Source organism: Lytechinus variegatus, chromosome 7 (assembly GCF_018143015.1).
Source record: "Lytechinus variegatus isolate NC3 chromosome 7, Lvar_3.0, whole genome shotgun sequence".
In the NCBI taxonomy this organism is placed as follows: Eukaryota; Metazoa; Echinodermata; class Echinoidea; order Temnopleuroida; family Toxopneustidae; genus Lytechinus; species Lytechinus variegatus.
This window is the reverse complement of record NC_054746.1, coordinates 27,006,258-27,031,217: the sequence shown is the minus strand read 5'-3', so window position 1 is coordinate 27,031,217 and position 24,960 is coordinate 27,006,258. Positions and strand designations below refer to the sequence as shown.

Genomic DNA, 24,960 nt, shown 5'->3' with positions numbered 1-24,960 from the left:
CTCCCTGAATTTCAAACTCGTTCCTCGGCCCTTGTTAAATATAATATGAAAAGAACACATTAAATTTCACTGTTTACATATCCAGATTGATTATGCTTGTGTACGTTACATTTGTTTTTTTGTTTGTTGTAGATTACGCTAGTTAATTAGTGTCCCTTAGACTACCCGGCGAGTACCTTATTTGCTGCAATACTCACCTCGTTAAAGGGGTGTGACCTGTGACTCCCCCCCCCCCCTCGGGCGAACGTGGTTTTACACGAGGGCTAGGGCCCTACACAGGCAGGAAACATAGGAAGGGACCCCCCTGTGAAAAAAAAATGTGTGGCGTATACGTAGTGAAGACCAACCGCACTGCTCGCTATGTATGTACGTACGTACGCACGAGTGCCGTGTGTGTGCACATAATAGACAAAGCGTTGCAAAGAACGGATCGTAGCTGCACGTCGTCGACTCTCGAGCCCCAGCCAGCGTTTCCGAGCATTAAATTTACTCTTTTTAAAATCGTGAAATTTCAAAGTTTAATCAGGGGCGTTACATGTGGGTTGTATTGGACGGATTTCTAAATCAATATGGGGGTAGTAGACAAGAATAGCAATTCCAGCTCTGAACATAATCATCGTTCTAATGGATCGAATTCCGGGGGTGCCAACTCTAATGGCCATCCATCAGAGGAAAGCGGGACCAGCAGCTCTGGAGAAGATGATAATGGTAGGTTTAAAAGTAATCTAATTTCATTTTCAGATCTTTTTCTAACTTTTTTTTAGAGGTGATTTCTTTCTATGACTTTTTGTCTACACTTTGTATTTTCAGAGCCTGGAATGCGTGTTGGTTCTGAATACCAAGCCATTGTTCCAGAACTTCAACCTGGTAAGTTTACTTTTCAAAATTTGTATTTTTAATTTTTTTTTTATGTTGAGTACGAAACACTTTAATTGCCATTTTTTTATTCAATCACTTTTTAATGTGATTTAAGTAATAAGAAATTATTAAGTTGATGGATGAAAATGAATACTTTCAAAAGAACCTGTATATTTGTTTAAGTGAAATGTACAGTGACATAAGATGGGGACCCCCGGTTGAGAAGCAGTGCAACGCAACCGTCCGGGGGTGAAGCACATATGAATTATCATGTCTGAGACAATTTTTATAACTGCGATTTCTTTTATTGTTTACCCTTGTTTCTGTACATTTCTCTTTTAATTGTTCAGGAAGGTTTTTACTATAATATAGTGACAGCATTATTTCTACCCAATTTCCAAATTGTTCCTGTATTGTTTATTTGTATCAACATTTGATAGATATGTTGTGCACCCCCTGTACTTTACTGGCGGAGCACAGTTTCAATATTGCTTTTTGTGCTTGTGGCCTGTGGGAGGCCTATCAATGATATAGGTCACTCATGGTGTTTAACCGTATGCATACATGAAAAATGATGTGATAATTTTTACAGTTGTCCATTTACAAAATTATTTCAACAGTGTGTTTCGAGGAGTCCACATTTCAATGTTTATTTACATGTAGGGTCTAGCTTATTTTATTTTTTAGAACTAGACTCTAGAGGTCTATTTTTATGGTCTAGATCTGTACAGTTATACTTTTAATTTGTTTACTTTTTTTTTACTTGTGTCAAGTTGGGTGTAAGTATTGCTTGTTTATTTGTCTGTTCATTTGTCTGTTTTGGTTCGGGATTTTCGGTTTAAATGACATTCATTAACTATGTCAATGGGTAAATGATCAAATTTTATAACTATATAAGTTATATGAATTTGAAATCTATATTAGATGTCTATATGACCAGTGTACAGATACTCTTGATTTTATTGATACTTTTTACAAATTAAAAATGATTTTATCTACTGAAGGACACTGTTGCTGTCCCTAATCACATACAGTTTAGAAACATTTTATTACCTCTTGTTTTGGTTCCAGGTGAGTTGGTTAGTTTGTTGTTTTTTTTCCCTCAAATGGTTGAATATTTTGATTTGAACGATCATGGAAAATGAATAAAAAATAGAAATGAAAATAAAGAGCATTTATTGATTTTTTTTTCTTCATCAATTATTGTGTGTTTTCAAGTATTGCTTGTCTGTTTAATATGTAGTTGTCTGAATGTATGTACATGTTTGACTTTGGGACTTTTGGTTATTCCTTGTTTGGTGTTGGTGATATGTCACTAACTTGTGATAATGCACTTATTTTGTAATATGGGTCTAAACTCTAAATGGTTGAAATCAAGTGATGAAGAGAAAATAGATTTCAGAGAATATAATAGATCTTTATATTTTGGCCATTAGACATATATATAGCAAGTAAATTTAAAAAAAAATGAAAATCCACCATTTTGTGATGTCACATGACACAAACTAGCAGAGCTGTCAACCATACGTAATGTAATATGAATTCCCCAGAATATCAATTTTTCAAAGTATGGGGGTCTAGGGAACTGACCATACATGTAACGGTACATGTGAAATATGAGTTTTGGGAATTACTGGGAGGTGTGAAAAACAGGGTATACGGAACAGGATCACGGGGTAGTTGGTACGTGCACGCTAGCGCTGTGCAGGTATATGTGGGCGGTAGCGGTACGCGGTGCATGGAGCTGCTTGCAGAGGGAGTTGTGAAGCTGTGTGCAATTCTCGCATACGGTGCTTCCGCTGAACAATTCTGGCAAGGCAAGGGAACAGAGATATTTCGTAACGGGGGGTCTTGCGAGTGGGGCGGGTGGCTTCTGAATGGAATTTTTGTCATGTAGAGTATTTAGAGAACTGAAAATTGGGTCTGAAAAGGGGTCATCAAAGCGGCATGTCCCCGTACCACCAATATATGTGAGTGCCCCCCCTGGTTTTGTACCCCATTTATGAGAAAAATATTTTCCATTCATTCTACAAAAAATTTGAATTTTTGGAATTTATATTACATGATAGGCCTATATGGGGGAGCTACTCGCATACATGTATATCATGAGTGATTTTGGTACAAACCTTAATTTTCAAAATTGAGTGGGGTTTTTTTCTGGAATATTCTGAAAACCAGTCATTAACTGACCCAATTTCAGATCAAAATTTCAGATTTAAAGAATACATGTAGGACTTAAGGAGCATGTTTAAATTTTGCACAATACGACACATAGGCCTACCCCTCCTTTGATTTTACAAAGTGGCACTAACTATTCTGTTTGTACTGTAGCAGTTTCCATAATGGCAGAAGACAATAACCACACTGAACCCAACATAGCTCTTTCACTTATGCAGCGCATAGCCTAATAGTTAGTGTTTATTATATAAAATATGGATTTTAAGATTTAAGATTTTTTAAGATGTATTGAAGGATTCAATGAACTGGCTCACACCGTGGTTTGTTTGCCACTTTTTAATGTCCATGGAACGCATGATTTTATGAAGTGACCTAAAAACCCCTGTTTTTCATTATTTTCTGAAATGCATACCTGCACTTCATTTCAAATATTTAAAGAATAAATTCAAACTGCGAACAAATTTTGCATATTATAAAAAGACAGAATATATCCTTTAAACTGTTATATAATTGTTCTGGTTTCTTTCAGAGTGTGAAGTTATGAGCGTCGTAAAAACACTGAAACTTTGAACTCAATTATCTCAAAAATTGTGTTTTGGAGACCAGTCAAATGTATTTCTGTACAATGCGTTACCAAATTATTTCCAATTTTCAAACACTTTAAACAAGTTTTTTTTCTCTCTGTGCTAAATAACCCCCTAAACAAGTTTTTCCCAGGCTTTATTTACACAATTTGGCCCCCAAGCTGTTGCCAGAATATGACCCCGTCTTGGAATCATAATTTTCCATACTGGTATATCATTGGGGCAAAAAAGATGAAATATTCAAAATTTTACTATGACCAGTCTTTCAAAACCACCCTTTTTCTTGAAAATCTTTGTTTTTGATACCCTTAACGAGTGCACATACGGATGCGTGTCCAAAACTGAAAAAACACCCCTTTAAATGCGTTATTTTGGTCATGCACGTGTACAGCAATATATTTGACTGCCCCCCCCCCCAGGTCTTTTTTGGTACTCACAGAGATGCCAAGTTCAAAAAAATGTTATGCGTGAGATTTTCATGACTCGGCATCTCTGCGCGCGCGCGGCCAGTACTTACACTCGTACGTTGCGAAAAGGCGAGATATGGGCTTCATCATGATATCGATCCATTCGACAAAACCATGCGATGCACGCACGCGATTCATCTTATCACGTACTAGCTGCCCGGGGGGGCCACTTCCATTCACGAGTGGATACCATGCGCAACCATGGGGTCTCGAAAAGCACCCTAAACACGTAATTTCCATATTCTGAAAATGCACCCCTTAACAAGTATTGGCGTGTGAAACACTACCCTTAACAAGTATTGGAAACAAAACGATACTCTTGGTAAATATTCCCTGAAATGAACCCCTAAACAAGTACAGGAATGTTTTATTGTTACAGGGCCTTCGGTCATCGGCTTTACCTTATTTGGTTTAGTACGACCTCGCCTTCTACACCTCGTGCAAATAGGACTCTAAACACGTAGTATTGGGGCAAAAGGACATCCTTTATAAAACATTTTAATTTTGTTTTATCATCCCCTCAAATTCGACCCTAAACACGTAATTTTCCTAGCGAAATAGATACCCTTTTTTCATTATTTTTGTGTTTTTGACACCTTTATCACGTTACGTACGTAACGTGCCCTATGGTGAAAAGGACATCCTTTTTACGTGTTTTTTGGGTCGCGCATGGTATCCACTGGTCAATGTAAGTGGCCCCCCCCCCCGGGACTAGCTGTACGCTGACTGCACTCGATTCGTCTCGCGTGCCGGACTAGACGCGAAGGCGGTCGGCCAGTCGTATAATCTAGCGAATAATGCTACTTTTTCTCTTTTTTTTCTGTCGGGTCCCGATGCGTGAGAAAAATGGGTGCCATGCGTGAGATCGTGAGACGGACCCTGAATGCGTGAGTCTCACGCACAATGCGTGAGACTTGGTAGCTCTGTACTCATCTCCTTCATAAGCTTACCCCCCTTCATGTATGTTTGGCTTTGAGGAAAGTACCTTCCCTCTCAAAAACAAGCCTATGAAAAGGCTAGCATTATGGTGACCACTCATTACAGAAGTCAAAGAATCAGGCAAACATGGAAAAGAAAAGAAACTTTATAAAGAAATCAACATACATGTCGTCTACTAATCCTAATTCCACAATTTGTTTATTTATTGATGTGAAGTTTCAATGTAAATTTCAATATTGTGAAAAAGCTAAATACCGATTTCACACAGCAGAGTATTGGCAAGAGAGTGCTTGGTTTACAATTGTATCCCCTTTATTTTCATTGAGAAAATGACATTGTCACCTCTTGCTTAGCTCTCCCTTTTTCCGAAATACTGCTCTTTTCAGAATCTAACATAGTATCTCATTTCATTTAACTAATATCTTGGGGGTTTTTTCATTAACAAATTATCCATGCATACATATATGTATAATGTACAAGGTAAGCCTGAGTCGAATCGATTTTAAAATCGATGTTCGATCGATGTCATCGAACACCGGTGCAGATTTTGCAAAATCGGTGCATCGAAAAAAAAAAAAAAAACGTCGGCCGGCCGATTCGTTTGGTTTACACAATCAATCATCAAAATATCAGTAATGTCCAACTTTACTACTACTTGATTTCTATTGCCCCCAAAATGAAACCGAATGAGTAATTATGATGCTATTCACCATTAATTTGAAGTTTATTTCGATCATAGTTCGAGTCTTACTCGTCTGCTCGTGCCGAGATAATTTATGCACGATGAATTCATGAATGGAAGTCATGGCCATCGATCGTGCATGCGCAGTACTGTTCTTTAATCAAACCAGAAAATGGCCGGAAATTGACGCGATCAACGTAAAATAAATCTTGCTTTCATGAACAATATTAAAATCATGACCATAGAACATTATTTAATCGTAATATTTAACAATAATTTGCATATGATAATCATTAATATGAATTTAGAGCTTGATGTGAAACGTTTGTATTTCGTTTCAATTTTCAATGGCGGACATCTCATGACGATCGACTTGACTTCTTGAGTCGAGCTAGTGCACTTGTCTAAAAAAAAATAATCATCACGTCAGGATTGATTCTCGAACATTGTCTACATGCAAAAACTCTGTTCAAGTTCGTAATATCACCATATAATAACATTTTACATGACAAAACAGAGAAAATTGCGTTTGATATTTTTTTCCATCAATTTGAAGCTAGTTCGTGCCCAACTTTGGGCTCTGATTTCATGAATGGGGAAATATGTCATACGTCATCAAACACGCATGCGCATTGTGCTTATTTTCTCGGAGCTTGGAGGAGACGTCCAGAGATAAAATAGAAATAATCCCAGTATTATTTCTTCCATATGAACATAACATACTTTGCTGACATCGTCAATTTTCTTAGTATGACCATAAAATCTTATTAAATCGTAATAATTTAGATGTATTTAGGGCTCGATTCGAAACATTCGTATTTATTTTGATCGCATGCTCAATTGCGTCTAAAAAACTGGATTGTCATCAGGATTAATTCTCGAACATCGTCATAACTCATATTCCACAATCTTTCCTCACAATTGTTATATCAGCATTGAATAGCAATTCAAATGACCATCCAGAGAAAATTACGTATGTATTCCCATGAATTTATTTGGAGCTCATTTTGGATCCAACTACACAATCTCAGGCAAGTTACAGCGCTCTCCGTTGATTGCAATTGTTTGCTGGCGCTGACGTCAAGCACGCCTGTCGTTTCGGGAGAGTGAGTGTACGGAGCTGCGGACGGGGCTGGTGAATGGACTGCGAATGCTAGTCGACCGAAAATCATTCGGATCGACTCTGCGTGATTCATGTCTTTATTATTGTTTCATTTTAAACTTATATGTTGTCATCTGCAAATATCATTGTTGAAGATATTTTGGGAAGAATTCTGCTTTGGTCCCCGGCCTTTTTTGTGTGTTTTGTGATCATGGAAAATACAAACGAACTTTGCTCTGTCATCTGCTTGTGCAACGCTCACCCGGCCAACGCCAGCGCATACCGTCAGTGCGTAGTGCATATGCAAAGCGCATCGCATCGACGCAAAAACAAAAGACTAAATTTTCCCCGCCTTCAATATTCGATGCATCGATGTTCGATCGAATTAGAGCTGTCGAACACCGGTTTTCAAAATAATCGATATGACTCAGGCTTAGTACAAGGAGTGGTTATTGTGTAAATATATGAGGAGGTCTGCTATTTTCAGATTTTTTTTTCAATAAGTTATCAGGCTGTTGCTCTGCATTAAGTTATAATTATGGATAAAACTCTGGATTATGAGTACATTGCAAATAATTTGTCCAGCATGTGACCTTGATACTTGGTGAAATGCCAAATTCACCTGAATAAAAAGCTTGTTTGAATAATTTAATATAATACAGAAATCCAAGCAAGTATAGGCTAGCCCCCCAAAAGAAGATCATTTAAATCAGATGGTACATGGTCTACATTTAGCCCTATTAAACCCTAAAGGGGAAGTTTACCCTGAAGAAAGTTTGTTGTAAAAAATAGCAGTTAAAAAATGATTAAAAAAAATATTGGTGAAGGCTTTAAGAAAGTCTATTAAAGAACAAGGAAGTTATTAGAATTTTAAGTTTGGGATTTTTTTATGTCATAAACTGGCAGCTGCCCCATATGTTATGAAATATAAAATGCATAAATGTAATTTTTTCTAATGGTTCCTGATGACTTATGGTTTTTCTTTTCTTTTCATGATCGGGTGTACAATGATTTGTCTATTGATAAAAGAAAAGTACATGTAAAGTAAAAGCCATTTTGAATTTCTGAGAAAATGACATTTCATTTATTTTTTACCATTTACTATGTAGGAATGCTGCTTGCATAGTATGTTGTCACAAATCACATAACTTTTTAATTCTTTGATGGATTTTTCTCAAACTTTTGGCAATATTATTACTTTTTCTGCTATTTTTAAAATAATTTTTTTGTCAGGGTGAACTTCTGTTGAATGTGTTTCTGTAATTTGTTTTTAAACCAATTTTGTATGAGGGTTGAGTCTGAGCTATTGATTACATGTACGATATGTATCTCATCATTTTCATTTTACCATTACCACACACTGTCCAGAGAAACATGCACAGTCTGTCGTGTGGAAAAGAAATCAGGGTGAACTTTCCCTTTAACCCTAACCAGACTGGGACTGTTGGGTGTTAGCTGACAGGGGGGGGGGGGGTTGAATCAACCCTCCTCAAATCTCGGTCATTGATTGCACGAACACCATGAACATTAGCATGATAATAGATATGATCTACAAGGCTGTATGGTTGATTTTTCCAAAATAATATTTTTTTAATACAAATTAATTGTGCTAATTTATGCATAAATCATACATTTTGCTCTAATTCACTAAAAACTCTCCTAGAATGCTAATTTTTGGTGGTAATATTCATTATACACTGTGCCATTGCTAACAGTTACAAATGAAAAAAAATCCTGGTTTAAGAATGAATTTCTTCTGTATTTTATTGTTTTATGAATTTCTTATGAATTTCAAGGTAAAAAGTCGGTGAGCAGCACAGTTAATTCGCAGTGGAATGGTCGCGGAAAATGGTGGTTGATTTAACCCCCCCCCCCCCCCCTCCCGGCAGTTTTAGGTTTTAAATGCATAATTTATCATTATATCACAAAATAATGATTGGTAGATTTCTTGTGTCAATACTGTAGCACACCAATTCTCCCATAATTTGTGTTTTGAATTTTTTTTTTTGAATATTTCATCTTTTTGCCCCAATGATATACCAGTATGGAAAATTATGATTCCATTAAAATAATTGAATTGAGTCTTCACAGAATATATCACCTGAAAACCAATCTTTAGCTCTGGTAAAGGATCGATAATGAAAGAGTATCATCTAAATTTCCAATTAAAAAAAAAAGTTGTAGTAGCCATTTTATTTTTTTTTTCATTGCTGATTCTCTGTAATTATTTTAATCAAACATATCTTGTGCCTCTTTTCAGCGATATATAAAAAAAAATAACTTCACAAGCTACTGAGCATTTTTCTTACAGATTTAAGGAGTTATTTCCTGAAATTGGTTTCGATATCAAATAAAAAAACACACAGATATTTTGATCTCTTGTAAAAACACAAATTTATCTGATAAAATGCACTCTCATCTCATATCCTCATTATGACCATTTTAGGGCATACACATTCATATAGGTTGGTAATGAACCGGAATTGTGATAGCCACATTTTAAGGGATTTACCAAAAATAAGGACAGGCTTTAACTTATTGTGATCCAATGACAAGCTTTTTTTCCCCCTCTATAGTTTAAATGTGAAAAATAAAAGAAATAAAAATAATTATCCTTCATAGAAATGGAAAAGGAAAAATGTGAGTGTGACATCATGGGATCCATCATCTGTGTACTGCCCATAGTCACAGTTGTGTTTAATAAACAACATGTAATTAAGATTTGGAAGTATTTGTTTTTCCTATTTTTCATACCTTTAAAGGTCAAGTCCACCTCAGAAAAATGTTGATTTGGATCAATAGAGAAAAATCAGACAAGCACAATGCTGAAAATTTCATCAAAATCGGATGTAAAATAAGAAAGTTATGACATTTCAAAGTTTCGCTTATTTTCAACAAAATTATAGTTATATGAACGAGCCAGTTACATCCAAATGAGAGAGTTGATGTCACTCACTATTTCTTTTGTTTTTTAATGTTTGAATCATAGAATATTTCAATTTTTACGAATTTGACGATTAGGACCTCCTTGCCTGAAGCACAAAATGTTAAAATAATGGATTTCCACGTGTTCAGGGAGGAATGAAACTTCATTTCACATGACAATGATGAGAAAATAAAAATATTTCATATAATAAAATACAAAAGAAATAGTGAGTTAGTGATGTCATCAACTCTCTCATTTGGATGTAGCTGGCTCGTTCATATAACTATTTTGTTGAAAATAAGCGAAACTTTAAAATGCCATAACTTTCTTATTTTACATCCGATTTTGATGAAATTTTCAGTGTTATGCTTGTTGAATTTTTCTCTTTTTATTCAAATCAAGTTTTTGTTGGGGTGGACTTGTCCTTTAATAATTCATTGATCTTTTTAGTGTTAGATTATAGTAAAGCTTGTTAAAATGGAAAAGTTACATTTCTTTTTCTTTTTTTTATTCAATGCATAATTAATGTTATAATTGCTTTTTTGATTATTTTTCTCAATGGTATCATTTACATAGACATAAATTTGGGATGGACTAGTCATTTAGCAAGCAGCTGAAAGTACCATGTTCCTTATTGTTTATTCAGTTATAACTAATTATATTGCCAACATGATACAGTTTGTAGTCAATACTAAATCCTACCCAATACGATATACATGGTAGGCTTACATGTATGACTACTCCAGGCTTTAACAATTAGTTATTTTGCTCAATACAAAAACAATATTTGGCATTGATTTATGTCTCACCTGCGAAGCAAAGTGAGACAATAGGCGCCGCTTTTCCGACGGCGACGGCGACGGGGCGGCGGCGGCGGCGGCGGCGTCAACATCAAATCTTAACCTGAGGTTAAGTTTTTGAAATGACATCATAACTTAGAAAGTATATGGACCTAGTTAATAAAACTTGGCCATAAGGTTAATCAAGTATCACTGAACATCCTATTAGAGTTTCATGTCACATGACCAAGGTCAAAGGTCATTTAGGGTCAATGAACTTAGACCATGTTGGAGGAATCAACATCGAAATCTTAACCTGAGGTTAAGTTTTTGGAATGTCATCATAACTTAGAAAATATATGGACCTAGTTCATGAAACTTGGACATAAGGTTAATCAAGTATCAATGAACATCCTGCATGAGTTTCACGTCACATGACCAAGGTCAAAGGTCATTTAGGGTCAATGAACTTTGGACGAATTGGGGATATCTGTTGAATTACCATCATAACTTTGAAAGTTTATGGATCTGATTCATGAAACTTGGACATAATAGTAATCAAGCATCACTGAACATTTTGTGCAAGTTTCAGGTCTCATGATTAAGGTCAAAGGTCATTTAGGGTCAATGAACTTTGGCCGAATTGGGGATATCTGTTGAATTCCCATCATAACTTTGAAAGTTTATGGATCTTATTCATGAAACTTGGACATAATAGTAATCAAGCATCACTGAACATTTTGTGCAAGTTTCAGGTCTCATGATTAAGGTCAAAGGTCATTTAGGGTCAATGAACTTTGGCCGAATCGGGTATCTGTTGAATTACCATCATAACTTTGAAAGTTTATTGGTCTAGTTCGTTAAACTTGGACATTAGAGTAACCAAGTATCACTAAACATCCTGTGCTTGTTTCAGGTCACATGTCCAAGGTCAAAGGTCAATGAACTTTAGCCGAATTGGGTGTATCTGTTGAATTACCATCATAACTTTGAAAGTTTATGGATCTGATTCATGAAACTTGTACATAAGAGTAATCAAGTATCACTGAACATCCTGTTTGAGTTTCAGGTCACATGATCAAGGTCAAAGGTCATGTAAGGTCAATGAACTTTGGCCATGTTGGGGTTTTTTGTTGAATAACCATCATATCTCTGTAAGTTTATTGGTCTAGTTCATAAAAAGAGGACATAAGAGTAACCATGTATCACTGAACATCTTGTGCGAGTTAGAGTAGTATGCAAAGTCAGCACTGCTACTATATTGAACTGCGTGATGCAGGTGAGACGGCCAGAGGCATTCCACTTGTTGTAATATATCAATATAATGACAATTAGGTATTGGTTAATCATTTATAATGTATCAAACAGATACAAAATAACTAATTACCAGATATTTATTTATTTCCTTGCATTAGATGTTCCTGTTGGGCGCCGTGGAGACAGCAGACCAGAGGCTTTACTTGTATGGACTCCAAGTCAGGAAATTTCTGATCCAAAATGTAAGTGCAAGAAAACAGATTTGTTCAGTTGTATACCAGATAATACCATACAGCTTTAACGAATAGATTGAATTATAATATGATGATAAACACAATTAACAACAATAATTTGTTTAAAAGCTGAAATTTCATCAAAATCGATGTAAACTAAAAAGTAGCCTAATGATATAATTAATATTGTGTTCAAACATGGTGCACGTAGCTCAGCAATTTTTGTCTCGCCCACCAGAGGTGAAGGCAAGACTTAGGGATCCAAATGTCGTCCATCTGTCGTCCGTCCGTCACAAATCCAATGACACATAACTCCACAATCGTAAGTCGCTTTTCAACCAAACTTGGATGGTAGATGGACTTGGCGGACCTGCATGTTATGCTGCAGTCGGAGGTCACATGGTATGGTCAAAGGTCATTTTCAGGTCAACGTTAAAGTTTACATGCAAGACTCTCTTATGACACCTAACTCCGCAACCGTATGTCACTTTTCAACCAAACTTGGATGGTGGATGGACTTGGGGGACCTGCATGTTATGCTGCAGTCGGAGGTCACATGGTAAGGTCAAAGGTCATTTTCAGGTCAACGTTAAAGTTTACATGCAAGACTCTATTATGACACCTAACTCCACAACTGTAAGTCGCTTTTCAACCAAACTTGGATGGTAGATGGACTTGGGGGACATGCATGTTATGCTGCAGACAGAGGTCAAATGGTTAGCTCAAAGGTCATTTTCAGGTCAACGTTAAAGTTTACATGCAAGACTCTTATGACACCTAACTCCGCAACCGTAAGTCACTTTTCAACAAAACTTGGATGGTAGATGTACATGTACTTGGGCTACCTGCATGTTTTGCTGCAGTGGGAGGTCCAATGGTAAGGTCAAAGGTCATTTTCAGTTCAACATTAAAGTTTACATGCAAGGCACTTACATGTATGACAAGTGTTATTCCATCTCAGTAATTTCACAATGAAGTTTCGATACAAATATTCTGTTGCGTCCCCTCGCAAATCATGATATTTCTGATTATTTTCATAAGTGGGCTAGACACAAAATTGCTTTTGCCTTGTATTTGTACAGAGTCAATGGGGTATGAGACAGCAGATCTACAAGTGTTGTGAGGGAAAGGAAATTGTTTTGGTCATAAAACAACAAAAATAAGCAGATTTTGGCAACCATATATTTTACATGTAAATTTATACATGTCTGTTTGCCAAAATTTTAGGGCAAGAAATATATGTCAAGAGTTGTGCAGAGGCAAACTCTTGACATCATTCAACGTGACTCATGCAAATAGAAATCATGATATATGATACCAGTTCTTTTGATGTCATAATGCAATAAATAGCGCCCTATTTAGCGGTATGATGTTTTGTCCACGCAACTGTAGACTTTTTAAAAAGATTGTGTTATGTCTGAAATATTGTTTTGTCACATATATCTGAATGAGATTTGATGTGTAGAGTTCAGAATTGTACAATGTACATTTACTTCTAGATAGATCGGTCAAACGTAAGAGATGAGGGTGGTTTGATGTGAGAACTGTTTGTTATTAAAAGAACAATTGAAGAACTATGGAAATGTATCATGGTAATACAACATCCACCAGGGACCTTTTTGATCAAAGCAATATGGCATGTAATTTTCACTGACATACATGCATAGTCAGTCAATAAGTAAAGATTTCAATAGCTTTTAAGAGTCGGTGACAATCACTTGCAATCTCCCAAGGTCAAGTAACCAATGATCAATATCCAGTCGTCAGTAAGCTTGTTTCTACTCGATATTCCACACCACCCTGTATAATCAAAACTCAGTGGATGGTATTCTGTTGAACTGGGGTTAAATTAGACCATATTTTTATGGAGTGCCAGTAGTCAACTTATTTATCAATTAAGAATTATTCTTCTGCTGCAAAATGTTTTCCAAAAATTATTATATGAAAAAATACATAGTACCGAAGTGATGATGTCACAAAAAACTCTTTTAGCATTTTAGGTTTATTTATACCATATTTTGGTAGAGCTTGAAAAATCCCCACAGCCCAAATTTGGTGGGAATCGGTCCATGGGGGCCTTAGATATGACCTCATGAATACATAATTAGCCCCATTGAAGTCAGTGTATTATTGGCCTGGTATTAAATGTTAGGAACCAGACCAATAATACATTGACTTTAATGGGGCTAACTATGTATTCAAGAGGTCATATCTTGGGGCCCCATGGACCGATTCCTACCAAGTTTGGGTTGTGGGTGTTTTCATCATGCTCTACCAAAATATGTAAAAAACGCTGATATGCAAAAAGTGAAAATTAATGACGTCTCACTTTTGTACTCTGTATGGATGTTAATTAACATAACATTATATTGGCCACGAATATGGAAAATACAAGCAAGCCCAGTATTCAATAGAAGTGTGATCTAAAATTCTAGTTTAGACCAGGGTTGAACCTAAGTTTTGAATTCTAGTTTAGACGAGGGTTAAACCTACGTTTATTATCAGAATACCACCCTGTATGTCTCAAAAGATGACCGATGGATCACTTCACATCCCCCCAATTTTTTTAAGCCCATTACTTAGAAACACACTCAATGGCAGGTGATATTCAGGTGGTTTTTCTAACAAACTTCTTTCTCTCCCTCATTTACAGTGGATGAGTACATCAGCGTGGCCAAGGAGAAGTTTGGTTACAACACCGAGCAGGCTTTGGGCATGCTCTTCTGGCACAAGCACAGCGTTGAGAAGTCTCTAGCTGACCTACCAAACTTTACACCGTTCCCTGATGAATGGACCGTGGAGGACAGGGTTCTCTTTGAACAAGCATTCAGCTTCCATGGAAAGAGTTTCCACCGCATCAGGCAAATGGTGAATATTTGTGACGTAGCATAAATTTCAAATTTATCAAAGAAAAATAGAATTTTTGATAGTGCATGACATTAATCATTACAAGATTATGTATCCATGCTGTCAATCTTTATCATTGCCTTAAAGAAAATTGTTTATTATAATGCAAAGGTAATATTAGAGCACTAATCACTTTTGAGTCATAGGTAGTCATACACAGTGGAGTATTGAAAAATTTGTTCTCTTTTTTTCCAGAAGTGGAACTGTTGGAAATAACTAGTAGAAATAGATGAAGATGAACTTGCTCTAAAAATTTAGCATACAGTAAGCATTCATTGATTTCAATACAAGCTCATTCATGTTCTCAAATTTGTGATATTCAATTGATATATTATTTTCAAAGAGTCTTTTTTTCTATTTACGTACAAAAATGCTTACCGGTATTCACAAATCAAATGTAATACATTGTCATAGACAAAAATGTCAACACTCAGATTTATTTTGTCTCTTCCCATTGTTGATTAAATTTGATGATACCTTTATCCTCCTTCAGTTGCCTGACAAGTCCATTAGCAGCCTGGTGAGATATTATTACCAATGGAAGAAGACACGAACACGCACCAGTCTCATGGACAAAAAGATTGTCAAATCATCAGCTCCTACTTCTCAAAAAGAAGGAAGGTAAATTACCTGTAAACATGTCACGTATTACAGTCTTTGATTCTGTGATTTTATAGTACAGTAGGTTCAAAATCTTGGATTTGTAATAAGAATGATTTAATCAATTGCAAAACTTGCAAATTTACAGTTTACTATGCAATTAACTTCAAGCTACCCACCCTGCATGAAGTTTTAATATCTACGTTATTGTCAGAATAGGAAATATATGAGGGCAAATTGCCCTTAAAACTCCCCCAAAATACATGCATTAGGACAACCATTTTTTCTAGAGTTGTCCCAAGATCTGTTCCAAACAGAAAATCAATATTCTATGTGTGGCAGAAGAATAATATTTGCCTTTACTGCACAATTACTTTTTACCCTAAAAAGTAGCCCTTCAAATGAAAGAAGTAGCCCCCAAAATTCTGAAATCACCCTAATATGGAAAAGAAAAATAGCCCCTAAAAACATGAATTATTTCCTACCCTGGTCATTGCATTTTGTATGTCATCATGTATCTCTAGGAGATAGGTGCATGTTTTATCTCTCTTGATACCCAACCTATGTGAATTGTTTGTAGTTTACAAAATCAGTTATTGTACTTTGTTTGTGTTCATCTCTGGAAGATTATATTTTTTCCCTTTTTGTCTTTCCTCCAGTGGAGAAGAAGAGCCTACTAAAGAAGATGAACCAGCTGAGAGCATGGAGACTGACAAAACTGAAGCAGCAAAGGTAAACAGCCATATACTAATGAATCTAGCTATTTGACATTATATGGGAGGGGTTCATGGTATGATTTTTTTTGTGATATTTATTTAGTAAGCATAATCCAGAAAATGACATTGTTTGGGGGAAAAAAGCAATTCTGGAGAATAGGTCATGTCTATTCCTCACATTTCTCACTAGTATTGGCTATATGCATATCTTTTTTAAGAATTACAATTGAATTATACAAGCTGCAAGTTTCAATCACAATCAAGTAATGATTTAACAAAATGTGTTTTTAGACAAAAAGTATTTATTCTGTTTAATTAGTTGATCAATTCTATATCAAATACTCAAAGAAGATGTTAAATTTGCTATTGATGTTCTTTCATGTTTTTGCAGGATGGAGCGACGACGAGTAAAAGTGTTTGTGGTAATTGTGCTAGTTCGGTCAGTCAACTTCATACTACACCTAAAGGACAGCTATGTCATCCGTGCTACAGCTACTGGAGGTATTCATGATTTCATAAATCTATAATATACAGATATCATGAGTATGAATATTCAGTCAGTGTTTTTTTATCTTGTATTTTAAGTGTAATGATGCCACATTTTTTGCAATTGTTAAGGCCCAGGACAGTAAATGTTGTGTGCATTACGATACTGTACAATAATCTCAAAATGCTCAATAAAGTTCAAAATGCTCCTTGTGAATCTTTTTATCACAAAATTGACAATATTTTGTTGCTCTTTTTTGTCATGATCTGCACATATGTACAATTGGCCTTCAACCTTTAACTTTAGCCATTCTGTGTACAGTTATCATTTGTATTCTGAAGTTGAATTTCAAGCTCTGCTCCCATGTGAAATCATTGACATTAAATTCTCTTCATTTTGATATGTCAGCTTTATCTTTACTCATGTGCTGGGCATTCCATTAAGTAAATTGAAACCTTTAACTGAGTCATATAAATTCATTAAAACAAATATTGAGATATAAGAACTGTGTAGGATTTATTTTCATGTTCTTGTCAATTGTTCATTTAATTGCAGGCGTACTGGTGTGATGCGTACTCACGTGGGCCCGGTGAGAAACGAGATCCAGACTCACCATCGTCATCATCCTATGAGGATGAAGAAGAAACCACCGCGAGGGATGTACGTAGATCGTGATGACCTTCTTTCTATGGCAACCACTCAGGCTGATGCCATCTTTAAGGGCTTGGATGCAGACATTGTTAATCTCAAAAGACAGGTGAGAGGGCATATAGTAATCTGCCAGACAAAGAGGGAAGCCTGTTATATTTCAGGCTTGGTCAACCATTGTCGAGACAAAGCTCATCAACAAAGTCAGCAGCCTTGAAGCATAAAAAAAAGTTGCACAATTTTTTTGTCAATGGTGTCCATTTAAAGGCTCTCAAATTTGTTATTTAGTACAAATGAATTTCTTTGATGTGCCGTATTGTCCAAGCAACCTTGGAATTCTTTTGTTAGTAAGATGATTTGCCTGACTGCAAACTTTTAAGAAATATTATTGAGCTTTGTTGCATATATGATATGCAACTTTTACCTGAACTACTTATTTCCTTTTATCAAATTTCTCTATATTAGTAATTCCATTGTCCATTGTTTACCTGTAGTGTTTGATAACAAAAAGTCTGTACATTTTTTCCTATTGGTTTGAAGAGAAAACAGATTTATTTCTTTATTTTATATGTTTTACATATTGATTTTCAGAAACGTTCTAGTGAGCATTTACAAATATCTTTTTAGAGTGTATTCACGATACAGTAAAAACACATATTTGGGTGTGCATCAATTGCCTGTACAATTCGAGAGCGTATTCCTAAGAGGAACGAATCTGTCAAATATCACATAGGCTACTGAACAAAAGTTGCTATTCAATACGAGACGGTATTCAACAGTCTAAAGTGCATGCGAGAATTACAACATGTACAACAATGAATGTAATGCAATACACAGCGTAGAGCACAATGACACTTCATGGCGTCATAATGAATTACATTTAAGTCATATTTCTACATTGACCTTATGAAGTGAGACCATATTAACCGATTGTGGTAAGTGACATGACTTGCTAAATCAAAATTTTCCCACTTTCTTTATTTTTGGGGTGGGAGCCCAACAAGAATTACCAGATTTATTTTTAAAATTCAAATTGTCCAGTTTTTAGGGCCATTAGACATGTTTAGTAACATATATTCAAATTTAATAACAAAGGTAGTTCTTGACAATGTGGAACTTGGGTATTATTCTGAGCATATTTCTTATTATTGGTAATATTCCCATTTTCTTGTCTTGTTTTGATTAAAGCTCCAGAATAACAAACAATTGGTTGGTCAACAGAAGGAGAAGATGATAGATGTTGATAGCTTTCGTCCTCCTGAACCAGCTCAGAGAAACAAATCAAGCTGGACCAATGATGAACAACTACTTGCTGTACAAGGTAAACAAAGATAGATCAGAGGCTTGTTATGCAAAGCATAACAATTGGCTGTACAGTTGATTCTCATGCTTGATTGCACGTAATAAAATATAGTCAAGCATATCAAATCAGTCCTTTGATCAAATGCCAAGCTTTGTGTCAGATGTTTTATTTATTTACCATTGTGATATCATGTATTGTACAGTTACATGAGCTTTATTAATGCAACTCTTATGGAATTAATTGATTTCCTTGTTAAAAAATGTTAATCATCATTATTTTCTCTATAAAAGGGAGGCAAAAATTGGTGTTTATAAATTTCATGCCGTTGTTGTGGCCTTTCTCACTATCGTTAAAATACTGTTCTAGAATGCCCATTTTAAACTCTATAAACAGACAGAGATTGCAAGGAAATATGATAATGTGTATTAGGGGAGATTATGATGTAGAACTGGAAGAACTTTGAAAGTTTTGTGTCCAACTTTCCAACATTTGTAAATGGGGGTACCCACAGGCCTCCCCTCCTGGCTTTGTAAAGTGGCAGTTTCAAGAGCCAATGAAAATTGTGCTACCTCAGTTTCTAGCCTGTGCTGTGTTTGTTTTTATAATTTGTAGGCTCTTTTGCAACCTGCAAACTTGGACTATTTTGGCATATTGGGAAAGGAAGGGGGCAAATCACCTTTTCCCTTTAATATGTTATGAAATTCACTGTTTTACTAAAAAATAATAATGAAACACAAATCACATTAACATATAATGTCCCCTTTTGCTTCCAAAAGACTCTGATATTATTATTATGTTCTAAATGTTCCATCCTACAGCCTTGATGGCCAGATGCTGACTTACTGCTTCTAGCCTTTGTGATGATAATGTTAATAATGGCTAACTTGTACTGATTTATTTCAGCTTTAAGGAAGTACGGTCAAGACTTTGAAGCAGTGGCTGATGTGATTGGTAATAAGAATGCTGCACAGTGTCGTGCCTTTATGGTGACCTTCAGAAGACGATTTAACCTTGACAAAGTTCTTGAAGAGTATGAAGCAGAGAAGAAAGCAAGGGGAGACACTAGTGAGGTAAGACATTCAGAAATTGAGTGATTGGATGGTATTACTCAATATCCTATTTTTTTCCTGATGTTGCGGTAGAAACATAAATAAATGAACTCAACCATTTTCATAACTGATAACAAGTGAACATGGAAGTGCCCCTGGCTTTTATAATTCCATACTTTTTCCTGAATTTGACAACTCAAGTTGTATGTTCTCCTTTGGAATCATTGTCTAGTTTCACTGTTTATTATTGTTTCTAATCTCAGCCACCTGTAAGTAGTGCTACCAGTACACCATCGGCCACTGCTCCCCTGGCTGTTCCAGTCATCTCTAGTGCCCCACCCCCTCTGCATAGACCAACGGCAGCACCAGCTCCCGTTGTCACTCAGTCACCCGCATCACAGAAACCTCCGCCTCTACAAACACAACAGCCAAGGTAGATAGATCTATCTTTTTTCAAAATTATACTTGTAGAAATTATTTTTAATTGTCAAGCATATCATTTGCTTTATTGCAGTTTCTGTAGTAAAAGTGGGGCTGATGCGATGAATGTTTTTTTTTAAATAAATTAATTATGTACTCCCATGATAAATTTGCCTTTAGATATAGCTTACTTGCTATGCAAGTCAGAATTTTCTTTAATGAGTGATGAGATCCTTTAACTTTAATAGAGAAAAGTTAAATTGCTTGCAGGAATTGTCTATTCCTTCAATTGCTCCAAGAATGTAGGTTGATGAGGCTTCTGATATCAAATTTGTTTTTTATTTGCATCTTGAGGAGAGAGACTGCTCATTTTATTATTCTTTTGACCTTTCAAGCTTGTAGAAAAAAAGAAAAGTAAAGGATAAATAATTAAATCTATATCTTATTTGGCCTGTTTTATTAAAGTATTCTTGAATTAAGGAAGATGTTTGTTGATGAGAAGCTCTTCCTTTTATGCATTTTGCACATTAAACAACAGCTCGAGCATATGCAAGCATGGAAGTAATAACTTTGTATGTCTGAGTAAATATTTTTTTACACAGATGGCATTATATAGATGTCTGTTATTATTAGCAGATTATTTTCATAAACAACAGATATGTATATAAGTCCCATTGATACGTTTGTTGTTAATAGGGTTACCATTTATTAACCAGTTTATCAAACCATCAAGTAGAAAATATAAGGTTATTATTTCATGCTGATTTACTTAAGTAGGCCAAGGGGTCATTTCATGATTGGTCAGACACCTGTGCTTCTCAGCCAATCAAAATCAAGGAAAATTGTCAGATAACAGTTATAGATGAAACCTTTTCCAGGTGCATTTGATGGATAGGTTGTAAATTACAGGACATGCCTTTATGATATTTACCTCTTATAGGTTGTAAATTACAGGACATGCCTTTATGATATTTACCTCTTATAGGTTGTAAATTACAGGACATGCTATGTGAAATACACTCTCGTGTAAATTTCTTTGATCAAAATTTGTAAACAAGTAGGAATGTGTAATTTACATTTTCACTGGGATCTTGTTTTTGAAGGAAATAGAGATTCAGTTATTGATACATAGACTAGGTTCATATAGGAAACATAGCATTCACAAATTTTTATGGTTGGATATTGATATTGCAAAGGCCAGTTGAAATTCCAGTGGATCAGAATCAATTTCTGTAAAGATAAAATATCAATATTAGCATAAAATTTGCTAACTTTAAAAAAAAATTAAGGGGGGGGTGTGATTTTTACTCAAGTCATTCCCACTTTTACAATTTATGATTGTTGAATTATTGAATTTTATTCTTATGTGTGTGAAGTAAATGATTATCCATGTATTATCCCTACCAGATTCCTTCACCCTCGAAGTGCCCTCCAGCAACCCCCACCACTGAGACCCAGCACAGCAGCATCCGGTCCCCTGGCCCGCTCCAGACCGCCCATCATGGGCCCCTTATCAGGGCATCCTCCTACCATAGGAGCCGCTACACAAAGGGAGCCGTCACCACAATAGATTTGCCTCATCATGCACCAGTACCATGTCATAGGAGGCTACAACCTAGCTTCATCCACTAGAATGAACACTATCGTGTGTTATAAATTATAATTCAGGAAATTGTAATGCATCCATTCATCTAATATATAAGTTCCTTCTGCTACATCAAACCCTTTAGCTCCTTTTTTCCCCCATTCATTTTACCGTTCAGCCACTTCTTGAAAACCTCAATTCATTTTCTAATGATTTGCCACTGATTGACGTTGTGAACCAAGCCTTGTTAATATGATCAAGTTTTGATAGATTGATCAATAAGACTGAATTCCCAAACAAGTTTAAGAACAATGACACATCGAACAACATTAGCTTGTGAGAATCAAAATGAAGTGCAGTAGTTCTGATTATGCAATGTGTGCTATTTTACTCTCTGTCCTTTGAAAAAGTTGATATTTCAATTTTGAAAGTACAAATAGAGGAAAGCAAGTGGACGACTTGGCTGTGATTGTACTGAAAACGAAGCCAAGACTTGGCTGTAAAACTTGCAGAAATGGGAAAAAACAGGTACTGCTTAAATTATGATGAAATGAATAAGATGTATCATTTGTAGCTCCTTTCACAAGTTATCTCAGGCATAGGTGGTATTCAGATTATTCTGTTTTCTTGCAAGTTTGTCCTCTTTTCAATGTGACTTTTCAAGCTTAATAGTCATGATATATAACTCGTGTCAGTGCACATGTTGCCTATTGTGATTTTTCACTAGTTTTGCATATATTTTTTTATATGTTTGATAGTAATTTTGTAATGGATACTTTCTTTGTTCCCATTGTTCATCCTACCTACTGACTTTATGAAAATATCTTTGTTGTTGTTGCAATGTGTTTAAAAATGTGTTAAAGGATTGCTTTGTAATATGTTTGTTTTTGTTTTTATTTTTTTAAACTTTGGAATTGAATTTCTTTTTCAAAAGCATTACGAATAGTAAGGTAAATGTCAGATTGTAAATAGTCAAATTACCTTAATTTATGAAATGCTGAAATATATGTTGATGTTGAGCAATTGAAACAAGACTTATGGGTTTCAGTTTTAACTGTAAATCCAAGGTAGACATTTAAAAAGCTGCAGATGAAGTCTAGAAATAGACTAGTGTTTCAATTCACATTTGTAGATATCAGTCCTATGTAAACATTTGTACTTTTCATATTGATACTTTGTACAATTATATTGGGGAAACTATGGATGGAAATCTTTTTGAGAACTATGGATAGTGTATTTGGAATAGGTAGTAAAGTAACAGAAAACTTGGTGAGAAAAAAAAATAGGGTGATTACATTTTTCACAGGATTTTGATGTGGAAATTGAAATATTTTCACCAAAATTTGTGTTGAAGTTTATGTCAGGTACCGAATTCCTTAAACAACTTTTGGGCAATTCCACTCTGGAAAACAGTTAATCCTTACTGTACTCATTATACTGGGCCTATTTTTGATCATCTCTCTGCTGATTGAGGCCCCCCTCCCATCCCCGTTAACTCAGCCGCTCAGTATGTGTTCGGAAAAATGAAATTTGCACAAATACCATTGACAACATAGTCTCAAATTATATGGTCAATTTTCCTGAAATTTTGCTTTGAAACTCATGATTTTAGTGTAAATGCCCCTTGAGAGAATCTAATGAAATATATTTTTATTGGGGTATGTGTCGATGAAATTCATAGGCAACTCTATTTTGATAATAACCAGCATTAAGATATTCATGCATTTATAACTTTTAGCATGAAACACATCTGCATTGGATTTGTACATGCAATCACATCTTTCAGCAACTTTTGGCATGGCAAGCAAGTATGAAACATTGCTTTGGAACCGCATAACCAGTTTTCATGAATATGGTCTCTGTGAAGATCTTATCTTAAACTTATCTCTTTGCATCTGCCAAACCAGCGGGAACTAGAGAGGCAGATAAATGAAAGTTTGAAGAGTTGAAAGGACAGTGACAACTCCTTACTAGCTGAAATTTACTTGATAGTTATTTTCTCACCAAGTGTCATAGTTGAATGGTCTCAAAGAGGTTGCAAAATTAGTGGACTGGTTAAATTCTTCAGCACAGTTCTTGTATATATATATAGATTATTTTATACAAATTCTTGTCTTCAATGAAAAAGGTTATTTACAAAGTAAATAGATGTTCATCCATTTTCACTTTAGTTTCTTAGTTATCTTTTATAATCGCGTTTAAGGACACATGTACATAGAAGCACAATACTACTAATTTGAGATTACCTGTAGAAGTGAGTGCTGCAAAATTTGGGGCTATAAATTGGCTCTATTTACCATTACCAGGTGGGTAAATGAATTAAACAATGTATACACTACATGTATTTTCCAACTCTTTCAACATGGGAGATTTGTAACCTTTTTAAGTGAAGAATTTTGATATCAGAATTTGGGTAGGCACTTAATTATACCATAATATATTGTAGTAATTTATTGAGTAGCTATGTAAATATGGAGGCTTAAGTGTAGGGGGAATTTTTTTTTCTCCTGCCAATACCACCATTCATTGTGACAATGTCTTATACTGTTAATGAGTCATCAAACCAGGTTTCATTTATGAATGTGAGGAGTTTCTTCTACACATTTTTCACATTTTTTGTATATTATATATACTGTTATTGTAAGAAAAAACCCTGTTCGCACATTATTTATTTCTGTTCTTGGGTTGTTTTTGAGGAATATTTGATATATGTAAAGACTCTAGGCTGAAAATAATGATTTGAACAGTTTTGCCTTCATGAATATGCAATGAGCAAGCTGGTGATGTCATAACCACACTTATCAATTCCAAATTTGTTCTCCAAGAATAAACAAAAATTTGATTATATATGCAGGGAGGCATATCATACACAAATGTGTGAAAATGTGGAATAAGAACATTCTTATGTTGCAGGAACATGACATCAGACCACCTATTGAATATTCATGACAACATTCATTTTAACCGTTTTCACGAAATGTATTGCTCATCTTTAAATTCAAACTTGATGAAATCTTCAGCTTTTTGCTCAGTGAATTTTATTCTTTATTTAGATGAAATTATTTTCAGCCCAGAGTACCCCTTCAAGCTATGCCAAAGGTGGTTAAAGGTAAATGCCAGTTGTGGTAACGACATCAAAATGAGTTCGTACAGAATCCAATGAAACGACCACCAAAGTGTCTGTTGGTATAAATAAAATATATGTGCCAAAGGATTCTGGAAGAAATTGTGTAATTGCTG

The 24,960-nt window shown here is 35.3% G+C and overlaps 1 protein-coding gene across 2 annotated transcripts; it reads left to right on the top strand.

The window, feature by feature from the left end:
• Positions 1-401: 401 nt before the first annotated feature.
• Positions 402-24,387, top strand: LOC121418884 (REST corepressor 1-like). Of its 2 annotated transcripts, XM_041613076.1 has the most exons (13): positions 402-708; positions 811-867; positions 1,632-1,637; positions 11,931-12,014; positions 14,659-14,873; positions 15,406-15,533; positions 16,172-16,244; positions 16,620-16,729; positions 17,271-17,472; positions 18,552-18,684; positions 19,570-19,736; positions 19,979-20,148; positions 21,543-24,387. In XM_041613076.1, exons 1-13 carry the CDS (start codon positions 570-572, stop codon positions 21,703-21,705), a joined length of 1,647 nt encoding a protein of 548 aa, XP_041469010.1. In that variant the 5' UTR covers positions 402-569; the 3' UTR covers positions 21,706-24,387. The 2 variants fall into 2 exon arrangements, with proteins under 2 accessions (XP_041469010.1, XP_041469011.1); XM_041613077.1 differs by lacking the exon at positions 1,632-1,637.
• The last annotated feature ends 573 nt before the right edge of the window (positions 24,388-24,960 follow it).

Excerpts from the sequence above, each read along its gene's own strand:
- LOC121418884 (XM_041613076.1), top strand. The coding sequence starts at position 570 with ATGGGGGTAGTAGACAAGAATAGCAATTCCAGCTCTGAACATAATCAT. Across the intron at positions 14,874-15,405 it reads TCCACCGCATCAGGCAAATG|TTGCCTGACAAGTCCATTAG; the intron begins GTGAATATTTGT and ends ATCCTCCTTCAG. Across the intron at positions 19,737-19,978 it reads CAAGGGGAGACACTAGTGAG|CCACCTGTAAGTAGTGCTAC; the intron begins GTAAGACATTCA and ends TTCTAATCTCAG.